This window comes from Apteryx rowi, unplaced genomic scaffold (genome assembly GCF_003343035.1).
Source record: "Apteryx rowi isolate R43461 unplaced genomic scaffold, aptRow1 scaffold_228, whole genome shotgun sequence".
Taxonomy (NCBI): Eukaryota; Metazoa; Chordata; class Aves; order Apterygiformes; family Apterygidae; genus Apteryx; species Apteryx rowi.
The window spans coordinates 870,750-883,803 of NW_020448619.1; the positions used below are offsets into that span (position 1 = coordinate 870,750).

General features: G+C 38.0%; 1 protein-coding gene across 1 annotated transcript in view; it reads left to right on the forward strand.

Annotated features, from left to right (window-relative positions):
• The window catches only part of STXBP5L (syntaxin binding protein 5 like), a 216,844-nt gene that overhangs the window by 104,642 nt on the left and 99,148 nt on the right, over nt 1-13,054 (forward strand). Inside the window, exon 5 of the mRNA XM_026065486.1 lies at nt 9,287-9,350. Coding sequence (XP_025921271.1) covers nt 9,287-9,350 — 64 coding nt within the window. The remainder of the gene's footprint in view (nt 1-9,286; nt 9,351-13,054) is intronic.

The window sequence follows — 13,054 nt, forward strand, 5'->3', positions numbered from 1 at the left end:
CTTTTCAATCACAGTGAGCTGTATTTTTGCAAGAACTATTTTATTTTGGGCCAATGGATGTGTTCTTATTTGATTATATTTTTAATCCACTAATTATAGTATCACTGTCATATTTTTGTATTCTAGAATCGTACAATAATTCAGGTTGGAAGGCACCTCAGAAGGTCTCTAGACTAACCTCCTGCTTGTAGCAGGATCAGCTATGAGGTCAGACCAGGTTGCTCAGGGCTTTATAAATTCATAGGGCCTGTTGATGCTAGGTATTTTCAAAGATGAGAGAAAAGAGCAAAACATATGTATGTATGCCCTCAGGAACGGCTTCAGCCTGACCACAAATGAACCTTTAGGATGTAATAGTGCTCATAACATCATTTTTCACTGTGGGATATGTTATATCATTTCAAACTATGGGATTAGTTTAAATATGTTACTGTTCTCTGTAAAGCTTGGAAGCAGAGCATTTGCTTTCTGTGCAGGCATATTTGGGTCAAATTTACTGGCAAAGAAAGCCCAGGAAAAATGATTGCGCTGCTGCTTTCGTGTCCTCAGTTCAGATGGAGAGTTTATGAATAGAATTTTGAGTGTGCAAGGCTTGTATGTCATCTGCCCAAACAAGCCTGAAGGAGTTTTCCCTCTTCGTGCAACTCTCATCTGCAGTTTCTACAGTTGCAAGCTAACAACTTGATTTTTCTCTCAAAATCCATCTTTATTATTTGCACTGACTTACAGTCCCCCTCTGATGAAATCCCACTGAATTCTCATAATGTGGCTTTAACTCAGTTGTCTTCAAGATTTCAAGGCTTTACCCTGAAAATCAATAAAAGATGGAACTGATAAAATTCTTAAAAACTTGAATTGCTTCGACTTTGGAATGTTAAACTATGTATTACCATATGCCCCTGAGTCATTGTAAAGCCAGATTATGGCTGGTCTTGTGAGAGTGAAGGGGAAAAAAAAAAACAGGTAAAATTCCAGTTTTCTTAGTTCTCCAGATCATGGATGGGGAGGGCCTCCACATAAAGTGGAGGTCAAGATAACCTGAAAAGATTAGAATGCCTGTGTTGTCATTTTCTCCTTTGGAAAACACATACAAGCTATATTGTAGTCTTTCATCACAGGATGAATTTCTCCATGTAAGGTCATGATGCTGTTGTTCAATAAGTAATATAACAAATAGTATTGCATAGGTGCAAAAAAATATAGGGCATAGAAAACTTATTCCAACAGCTCATTTTAGTCAATTCATGGACTTGCCAAGGTTTCAGCCTCACAAAGAGTTTCTTCAGACTGACTGAGATTAATTAATTCCAGGCAGTGAGGCCCATAAAATGACTGCAACAATTTTTTTCTAACAGTGGTTAGAAAAAATTAGTGGTTCTGTTGCAGAGCAAGGTTCAGGTGAAGTGGCTCAGTAGTAATTTAAAGATTTGAAAGACAAATAACTCCAGGTGTAACCTTTTTAGTCTTTGCATATGATGCAAGAAATCTTATTGCTTTGTCCTACATGTCTACTATTGACTTAAAATGGAGGGTTTCATTTGTTTGTTTGTTTTTCATCAGGAGCTTATTACCATTTAGGATTTTTTTTTGTCTCTTTTTGAATCAAAATATACTGAAAGAGCTGTAGAGCACTACAGTTTGGAATGATAGTGTTTTTCTCATTTTTTAAACAATTCAGAAGTATCAACCGGAGAAATGCATCAGAAAGATGACTGAAATACCTGTTTTATCTGTAATATGACACTATTGTCTTCTCATATAGGAGAGATCATCCAGCCTGCTTTAAAACAGTATGTAATATCAGTGAGAAATTAAAGCCTGAAATAATACAAAGGAAACATTTTTTTTTTCTTCTTTTTATTTGGGATGATCTTCAGTACTAAGGCATAACTGGTGCTGGAAATTACAAGGAAAAAAATGTTATAAATCATGTGCACTGTTTATGTTGCAGTGGACTTGACCTTGTTCAGAGCTAAGAAAGATGATTAGAATATAGGTAGCTTTAGAAACATTTGCTCTAGTGATTCTTGACTCAGCCATTTTTATCTCATGCATTACTACTACCTCAGACCACAATAAAAGCATCTTTTCAGCTGAGAAGAAATAATAAGTTAAAACTTTTCCACTTGTCATTTCTCTGGCACGCAGCAGAGCCAGTCCTTGATCAAAGATATTTGGCACTCATCATACTGCTTGGTTTTCTACTATCTAATCAAACCCTTTGGAAATAGGTCTAGAAGAGAGGAGTAGTCAGTGACCTCAACATATGTCTCCATTTACTCCAACTACTGTGGGATTATTTTTCTCAGCCTGCAGGGTCAGACATTTTGGAAGGTCATATGGTGCTTGTAGAAAGAAAGATCTTGCTAGAAGTTCACCAAACTCAGAAAATGAGAAATCTGCAGTCTAACCCCCTTCCCAAGTATGCAGATTCCAGTGTTTGAATGACCCACTAATGAATGAATAACTGAAACTCGTCAAAAGTTATGGGTTTTGGAGTATCACGGAAGTGGGAAAATTGGAAGTCAGTTATCACAGAATTGTAACTTCTCTTTCCTTTCTTAGCCCTTTCCTTGCCCAGCTCCATTACCTAGGTGTATCTAAAAGCCAGCAGTTCCACTGTGGTGAAGGAGAGCAGCAAGCAGAAGGAGAGGCAGCAGTCCAGAAGGAACTAGATCACAGCCTCTCTGCTGTGATCCAAATGCAAATAGTTCCTAATATAAAGAAAGCACAAGCTGCACAGTGTCCTCCTTCTAGACATTTTAGAAATCAGTTGTCTAAAAACCCAGACTTGCATCCTGAGGTTGAATTGATTCTTACTTGCACCAAGTCCCAGCCTTGATCCACAGTATGGGAACTATGTATCTAACTTACTCACTTTTTTAAATTTCCTTGACCAATGAAAAGAAAGTCTTAAAATGTCTAGTGCACTGCACTTTTGTGAGACCAGAACTGCAGGTGATCACTGACTATTGGCACTGCAGGAATATCTCTTTATGCCTATCCTTTTTTTCAGCACTGCTGTGTTCAGTCATCGCCAGCTCTGTAACAGTGACTAATATAGATGTTTTCGTTTTTTCTCTTCCAACCTCTTGTACCACTTTCTACCTCTAGCTGATTTTCATTCTTCTCAGAAATCTTTACAGCCTGGTGCTTCTGTAATTGTGCTTGCTATTTTTTTCAAAAGAAAAATTGTTTCCTCTTGGTTTACTTTTTTTTTTTGTCATGTATCACTTTTACCTGCTTTAAAGATTGTCTTGCTATTTCATGAAGTTCTTTCAACATTACTTATGCCACTCAGTTTCTCAGTGAATAGAATTTCCCAGAATGATGGGATGTCTTCCCACATTATCTATATATTTTCCACATTTTTCCCACTCCAGATTATAAAATTGCTGAAGACTTCTTTTAGAGCTTTCTAATTTTAAAATAAATAAATAATATAAAACCTTGTGTCCTTGCAAGTTTTGTGAATATTCATTTTCACACTAAATAGTTTCTCCATTTCATTCTTGTTCTTCTCATTAGGAGTCAAGTCTTATGTAGCTGGCATATCAGCTCTCCTCTCCCATGATGAACATGTACCAAATAAATTAGTACATACTGCTCTCAGGAATAACTTCTGATGAAACAGGAAACAGTTCAATGTATCAATAATTTGTCAACACGCTTCTAGTCTTATACAGGTGTTATGAGAACCCTTTGTTCAATTTTTTTAATTCTTCTGAAGTCTGTTTTTGTGAACTTTTTCTTCCCACGACTAAGCAGCTCATTCTTTCTTCTTGCTCAGTTGCAGGTAGCTTTTTGAGCTTCTTTACTGCAGCTCATAGCTGATATTTTTTGGACTTGGCCTGCTATTTATGAGCTTGGCTTTGTTTTTTATCCTTCTCATCTCTTTATAGAGCTTTATCTTCTCAGTCACTCTCAGCTGTATCCCAGTTAGTATTTGGGAATGAAGAATTCTCTGCTCAAGCATTTCATTTCCACTTTATTTCTTCTGCTGCTTCTTCCCTATTTTTCCATTTCTCAAGAGTTAGGATCTAGTTACTTTTTATGCAGTGTCACAAAGACAGCTAGATGCCTGTATAGAAATATCTGACATAAACAGCAGTGTGTTTTATTCAAGATATCCTCATATGTGATTGGTTTCTCAGCACATTTTCATCCTTTCCAGGAACTTCTGGATCTCTACTTTTGCTTTTAATTTAATTCAACAGTGTTTTCCTTTCTTTGCTACTGTATAACAGTATACAACTTTATCATCTCCATGACAACTCTACCATAATAGCAGTGAGAAGAAATAAAATATTTTGTTTACCAAGGCTAAAGCTACAATGAGGCAAAATATTGCCTTGTGTAGATATTTCCACATACAGTATAATGTACTGTATGCAAGTAGTAATTACTTTATCTGTAGCTCTGATAGTGTTTCATGAGTTCTGTAAACTGATATTATTGATATAACATAGTTAACTAAATAATCACTTCCCATAAACCTACTTGTAGTACAGTCATGATGTCTACCCTTAGGAGAAATTGACTTTAGCCTTGACAGCCTGGCAGTCCTTTTATGTGCAACACTTTTCTAGGGCCCCAAAAGACATCACTGTTATTTCTATTTATATATTCTTTCCTTGAGGAAACAAAAAAATGTATCTCAACTAAGACATTTGCATTAAAAAATTATCTTCCTTTGGCATATTCCTGGTCTTAATATGCAGCACAAAGGATTAGATTTGATTTCTAGGATTAGCTTTGGGGTTCCACTGTCCTGCACTAGGAGAGATGGTATCACTTCAAGAGAAGCAGGAAAGTTGCATTGCCAGTGAGAAAATGATTAATCATGTCTCTTCTTCTGTGCCCAGTCATAGGGCACCTTCAGAGCAACAAGGGAAAGACCATGTAGAATGGAGAAGGCTATGTCCGTTTCATGCAGAGGTTTCTTCCCTGCTCCATCTGAAGTGGTGTTATTTTGTACCAACCAACTCTTCCATAAACATGTCCCCCAACACAGCACTGAGGCTTATAAACCAAACCAAATCCTTTGTGCTACACATTGTGAACATCCCTCATTGTTTAGACCATAGAAGAATCAGTTTTGATGCAAATGCTTTACTTGATGTGTATCCTCTTGTTTCTGCAAGGAAAAAATATATATAAAAAACAATGTTTCTTAGAGCCCTGGAAAAGCAATGGAAGTAGAAGGACTGCCAGGGAGTAGACTTTCTAATCCCAGAATGCTTCAAAAACAGCTTGCTGTCATCACCTCAGAAACTCTATGTGAGCTCTTGCCTGTGATGTCAAGTCTGAAGTGAGTCTTAGGATATAAAATTATTTGAAAAAGATCCTTTCTCACTTTCTGACAGAGTTAGCACTGTGACTGCCAAACTCTGGTAAATGTTCTGTTTCCTCTTACCTGTAACCAAAGCTAGCAGCTGTCAGGCAGTCATGGTAATAATATTTAATATTAAAGAGCTAACAAGAACTGAAGCAAAGACTGCTGGTGTAGGTGTGAAAGCAGAACAATAGTTCATTGAGTCTATCTTTTGATAGAGTGACATACTTGCCAAACTAAAATAATAAAACCGGAAAAAAATGGAAATGTTCTGACCAAATCACTTATAATACAGAACAGCTAAACTATTACAGTAGTGAGGAGTAAGATAATATAAATATTAAGAGAACATTTGCATCAAATACAGAGGAACGAGAATGAGGAAAAATATAATTTCGTAAATTTAGTACACAGACTGCAGTGGTTGGAATCTTTAACAATAATGTACATGAAGCTCTCGCTCTATGAAGCAAAAGAAATGGCTAGGAACCTAATAAAAAGATATTACTACTAAAGAAAATAAAAAGTGCCTAATATCTTGAAAAGCAAAAAGAAATTCTATTACAGTGTTTCAGGATGCAAACCTCCAAGTATCTTCCAGCTATCATGCTATAGTAGACTCAAGATGGAAAAATGGAGGAGGTTGGAAAATGTTTGGTATTGGTGAAGATTATCCCCTTTAGCTGATGTCTCAGCATGGAAATCTTAGGATATTCCCCTGCAAGAATATAAAAGGAAAATAAGACTGGTATTAAAAGACAATTTTCTATCATTTACAGAGGAAAAAGGAGTTTGTGTGACAATGAAAGTATAATTAGCCTAAAGTTAAATATAATATAGAGTAATTACAGGTCATGTAACGATTTACTTCCCCCTAAAGGTAAATGGAGGCTTGCTTTAATATGCAATAATACATATAGCTTAAAAAGAAAATGGTGGTTGTGCAAATTTGATTAAATTGTTCTCAACTTTTAGAATTAGTAAGTACAAAGAACAATCTAGATGGGATCAGCCTTTAGCTTAGAAAGATAGTGTGCTCTTTCCATTGCTTCCTCCATTCGCCTCACTCTTGCCAATATTCCTTGTCAAATACCAATGCTGGAGTAGCCAAGCAACCTAACCTGCCTACTAATTAGCCAAATGGGCTGGAATAACTGGCCAAAACCAGCACACCTTGCCAGCCAGCTTGCATGCGTACGTTCTTTCTGCCATTTTGTCCGTCACCAGCTTAGTCATGCCTGGCATTTTCTCGGCTTTGCTCAGTCTCCTGTCTTGCTAATCAACATAGAGCAGTCTTGAAACCACACCATTTTTAAACAGCAAGAAGTGCTACCCATAGCTAGGCACAAAGGTAGAGAAAAGTGGATAAACAGTGTATTAGAGTGGTTCTCATTTGACTACAAAGTATTCCAGATGCTGCCTCCCTCTGCCCAGTTCTTCCTCTTATTCTTTTACTCCTTTCTTTTCCCATCAGTCTTTATTTTGCTGGATGCTGCCAGGAAATAAAATTATGCATGGCAGCATGTAACCCATATAGACCTAATTCTTTCCTTCAGCATGCTCTGACCAGTCCAGACAGTGAACCTATGTCAGAAACAAAGTTTAAAGCAGCCTAGAATGTCCCAGGATGTCCTTTTCATTCCTTAGGACATACAGTGCAGAACATGTATGGGTTTAAGCCCTGCTTGAAAATATTCTTATCTCACCTCTCTGTTCCCTGTCACTGCCTACCCTGCCTGCTCCCGGGCCTGACTTTGTAGAAATGCTTCTTTTATTTCAGTATGGGCTACTCAGAAGCTCAGCCTCACAGACCCCTTTTGGGGAGTTAGCTTGGATAGGAATGACAGCCAGGCCTCCTGCTAACCTTGTCTCTGCAAACAGTCCCCTGGAAGAATTGCTGCATGCCATGACTCAAGCCAACTGAATACTTGCTGCTCACACCATTAAACACAGTCTGTATAAAATGTTACTTAAAAAACAGACTGTCTACTGTGTTCCTGCTGATCTCACTTCTGTGCTGGGATATGTCATAAAATGCTCATGCAGAGCCTTGCTCATCTAAACATCATGTAGGAAGGTAAAATACTGCGGTTATCTGTGGAAACATGATCTGCCAAAGCTGAAGGTGGCATAGGATCGTTTCATGCAGAAGGTTCACCACAGAAGTGGCTGCCACACTACCACTAGCTTTGTAAGCCAAGTCTTATTTTTGGCATTTGCAGTGTATGCAGCTAACAGTAATATCAAAACCTGTAAAGGGGTGGGGTATAGTCTTGTGAGGTTGCCTGCCCTTTAGATGACTCAAAGTTTTGCCACTTTTTTTGGCTTGGAACAAACTTAGTTTGGAAGTTCTAAGGATATCTAGAGTAATTTTCCATTGTCTTCAGCTCATAAATAAATATCAGAGAAGGTCTCTGCTAACCTGCCTTGGCCTAACTTTGGTACACACCTGAACCTGAGAGGTCGTTACAGTTGAGATATTTAAAACATCTCATGGGAAAAAATAAAGGCCAGAGAAAAGTGTGCGTGCTCTAAAGAATGTTGGAGCATATTGTTATGGAGAGGAGGGGTCTGTGAGGATATGTATTATTCTACAATGTTTTAATGTTCAAGTTGCCTGGAAATTTTTGCATACCAACCTCAGTCTTGATTTGGAGTTTGACATGTCAGAACAAAGTGTTTTTGAGGCCAGTTTTGCTACAGTTCAGTGTTTGAGCCAAATGGGGAGAGACACTGTTAGTTTTGGGGATTTCTTTGAGGACATTGGCTGGAGAACCTTTTTTTTGTTTTATTTTGTTGTGGTCTTATACAGCTGTCTCCTGCAGAATTTTTTTCAGCTAGGAGCCCACAGAATTTTAGATTCAATTTCCACGTGAATGGTTAGCTTTGTGGGCTCTGCCATATTTCTTCTCTTAGTGAGCTTTGCTGAGCCCAGACCAGCCATGTAAGTAGGGAGAGCAAGTCTAAATCCTGCGTTGATCTCTATGGCATGTGTGCTCTGGCCCCAGAATCTAGAGGGAGGAAAGGTCCTGTTCTGTTCAGGCATTCAAATAGCCTGAAGCTCTATGGGCTGGCATTTGTCTTTATGCTCTGTATGACTACCAGACCGCAAAGGACTGGACAGAAAAGGTGATAGTTCAAAAATCTTCATCTGTCCCTTCACTCTCCTATGATTTGCATTTGCTATCAGGTGCTGGACGATGGTGACTTGAGCAGCAGTCTTTGTACTGAGTTGTGTAATAAGTTGCTGATAGTTATTACAAAAAGGTAGGAGATAGCATGAATAATAGGGAATCTTTATAGTGGGTTATGAAGGTTCATGGGATGGGTCTAGTGGCTGAGGAGCCTCCCTGAACATGCGTTGTGAGTGCAACTGTAATAGTTAATCTGAAGATACCATAAGGCTTTGTAGAATGGACAAAGGCAAGATGCACCATCTTGGAAACCTCACTGAAGCTGATGGAGCAGCGTAGATGAGGTTACTGAAGCCCTACCATTCATGAGACTGGAAGCTGGTGGGGCTTGATATCAGTTATTGAAATGAAACCAATGAAGACTTAATGAACCCTTGACAGACTAACCTTAAAATAGAGCAAGGGTGGAGAGAGGGCAGGGAGAGGGAGTGGACCACAGAAATAGCAAAAAAACCTAGAAATTAGATGAAAACTTTACTGTAATAGGAAGACTAATGAGATTAAAAATTAGAGAAGAAAAAAAAGGATTTAGCAACAAAAGAGAGTCTTTGCCAATAACAGGGCAAAAAGGAAGTAAGAGGAAGACATAGAAAGATATCGATAACTTGCAGGTAAGTATTTTTCCCTGTTGGGCTTTTTAGAATGGCTTTTAAACCATTTGAAGTACAGGTTAACATACCTGAAAATTAAGATAAGCATCTAGCTCTTTATACAAAAAAAAAAAAATCACAGATTTGAATTGATTTTTGTTTTGCAGATCCACAAAGACTCACCCTGGGCCAGTAGTACATTTAAGTGACAGCCCAAGAGATGAGGGAAAAGTGAGTACAACTAATGATATAAAATATTGCAATATTTCATAGCCCTCATTGACCTTAATAGCACTTTCTTTTTGCTTACTCACTAATTTAATTATCTGCTTTCATCATATATCTGTAAGAGAACTTTTAGTAAATTACAGTTTTTTAGAAAGCAATTCTCTGTGGAAAATTTTAATAAGGAAAAATGTTAAGATTCTGAGATACAAACAACATAATGTACTTTGAAATCTACAGTCAGTCAAAATTGCTCCTGATCAAATAAATTTGAGTGTTGCTTAAGAAAAAATTGACTAAAGACTGTGTGAGGACTTCAGGTTTGAATATGCATGCTATTTTGAGGGAATCTTTGTAAGTTTTAATAAGTTTTCACGAGATCATAAGTCTTTTCTTCTGCAAGAATACTAATGATAGTATCCCACATTTGGAGCTTGCTGCTGTTTGTGAACAGAGCTCAGAATAGCAAAGAGCTGTCAACCCATGGAAGCAAAACATATAGTCTGAAAGTTAGGGCAGTGATTGATAACATTAGGAGGCAAAATCTGAGTCAGATTTATTTGTACAGTAGCTTTTTCAAAATGAAATTTGGTTGTCACAATACCTGTTTTATTTGTGCTGTTTTTATATGATGGTATGGAATTTTTGAGCATTTTGCCCGTGTAGAAGGGACATTTAACTATATAATCATTTTTTGTAATGACTTTTGCCAACTTCATTTCAGTGAGTATTTATACAGGACTGCATCTTGCAAATTTTGTATCTATTTGACTGTGTCCCTCAGTTATGTAACAGGTGATGGTAATTGGAAACTACCAGCAGTCTGAATTTCTGATGTGATATAGAGGACTTTATGTTGGAGATTAATATGGGTGTTTAGGAAAAAGGCTGGAGGCTACATCTGAATTTCATTTGTATTGTCATTCCCTGGACTTTTCTATACTGCAAGCTGAACTATGTGCAAATGATGCACTTGCCAATTAGCCCTCCAATTGCTCATTATTTCAGATTGGATCTCTAAACCCTTTTGGAACACTCACAGTAGATCAAGCAATTGAGGATGGAGCAAACAAAGGCAATTAAACACTATGAAGCATAGTGTTTCAGCCTCAAACCAGAAGTTGTCAAGAAATGTTATTTAACTATTGATGACCCACTGCCTGATAACAATCAAGGGGTATTGATCAGGCATAGCTCTTGTCCTCTGACCACAACAGGAGCTGTTGATGACTTATCTAAAGTACACAGGGTAGGGAATAAGGATACAATAATTTTTAAAAAATTGTCTTGAAAGGGAACATCCCTTAAAGGAATGTCATGTAACATGTCCAAACAGAAATCTGAAGTATTTTGCCATCAGCAGAAAGAGAGAAGATGAAAAGGTCTCAGGAAAGGGAGCTATGGAAGAATTTGCTTGGAAATGCAATTGCTTGTTGCTCAGAGGACACATTGGAGACATCTGGGCACTGTTGAAGTACTAGCATACTAACAAGGTTCTGGCAATGGCAAAATCACATGGATGTCTATGAAGAACAAACATGGAGAGAGAACGTATAAAATCTAAGCCATATTGAAACCATTCCACTGCAGCTTATCATGTCATTGATAAATTGAGAGTAGCGTAAAGAACAAATTATGCTAGCAAAACACTTGCAGATTTGCAGAATGTGCCTGGTGATTACATGTAGGTGCAGAAGACTGTGGAATTAATATACTGTTTAATGTTTACTGGAAGATATCAGGAAAAGGTACACAAAGAGAAGATCCAAGCACTAAATGTAGGACATAGCTCCAGATCACAAGAACCAGCAGTAGAGAAAATTGTAAACTAAATTTTTCAAATAAGTCTTATAAAATTTTGGTTGAAAGAATAAAGGAAAAAATAATCATCCTTCAGAAGGCGGAGGGGGGAGTAAAAAGTACTTCTGGGACTTTTGCTGTTCAACATAGCCATAAACAACATAGAAAAGAGAGTAAGCAGTGATGCGGCCAAGTTTGTTGGACTTCAGGAGACTCAGAAACTCAGCAGTAAAATGGCAATTAAAATTCAGTGTAAATAATGAGAAGTGTTACATATGGGGGAAAGAATAATTCTAGCGTATAAAACAATGGGTCTGAGCTATCATTACTGTTTTGTAGTAAACTTTTAGAGTAATGATTAGTAGTTCAGTGAAAATGTCAGCTTAGTGCTCAGTAGCGGTCAAAAAAGAAAATCAGTGATGGCTACTTGCCCTCTTCACATACTCTTCTTTGGTGTTTGCTTTTGGCCATTTAAGTACAAGATACTGTGGTAGATAGACCTTTTGTTTAATTTAGTACAGTTGTCCTTAAGAAACAGCTCACAAAGAGCAGTTTCAAAGCACTTCCACATACCCTGCTTAGCTTTTCAGCTTCAAGCCAACCAAAGACCGTTGTGAGGTGTTTGTGGAAGGAATCAGACTCCCCAAATCACTTCATGAGGGGGCAGCAGATACCTGTGTTCCTTTACATATGTTTCAGAAATAAAATGGCGGGCACAAATCGGTCATAATCACTGCTGAAGACAAATATTCTTGTGCTCTGCCTTGGATATCCTACCCTAGGATATTGCAAAGTTGATTACAGATCTAGGCATGTTTCACTGAGGAAAATAAGTAGGATTCTGCTGTGGGACTGATGTTTAGAGATCACTGAGTCTATGAGAGCCCTAAAACGCAGACAAACCTTTCTGAAGCTAGGACAGTCATAAGATCTCTTTTTGGAAGTTGCAGGAGTTTGTGTGCCAACTGTATATTCATTTCAAAAAAATTCTTTATATTTCTAACAGTTCAATAGTTGATATCAGTGACTGATGACCAGCTTTTCTGTGCCAAAAGGGTTAATGTAATTCCAGAAAATTTCTCCCATTCAAAAGTTTTTCAGAGTGCCCTGCAGGAATTATCAAGGCAGAGTTTGGATACAGTCTCTGTTATGGATCTAGCAAGTCGTAGTTGGAAGACAGATGACAGAGAATCTGGGCATTTCGATTGTCACTTAAGAACAATTTGGGGTCCTGGTGATTGAGTGCCTGAAATAAAACTGTGTCTGCCAGATCAGTGAGTAAGTGTGCATTAGTAACAGATTGAAGCGCACAGACATTTGTAAGTGGCAGATCTGTAGCAAACATGATTTTTCTTGCTGACACAGAAGACATTAGCTGCAGTGACCTGCCCAGCAATCTTTTCCAGCAATTGGAGAAAGCTCAACAGGAAATGGTTTAATGTTATTAACCATTAGCTGGTGGACTAAACTTCCTGTCACTGAGTCTGTATTCAGATCTAATAACACCTAAATACAGTGTGCATTTTGGCAGGGTTCACCCCAACCCCATACACACAGTTGTTTAGCACTACCAGGACAAGGAAAGGTGCTGGCATGTACCAGGATGCAATTTGCTGATGGTAAAGAAGTAATCTCCCTAAAATGCCATCATCAAAAGCATTTCACTTTCTTAAGGCAAAATGTGCAGCAACTCCACTAGATGTGGAAGATCTTGCCTTGGCTCCTCTCCCCTTTGAATTTCATTCAGCCTTCTGCACAGTTCTTAACTTACAGAAAGCAGGAAGAGATGCCATTCTGTTTTCTCCCTGCTAACTAACAGTGTCCTAGAAAGAGGAGTTTTGGAGATACTCCCTGGGTCACCCTGTAGTGCTAAAAGTTTCCCAAGTAACTCTTTGCCAAATCATATACTC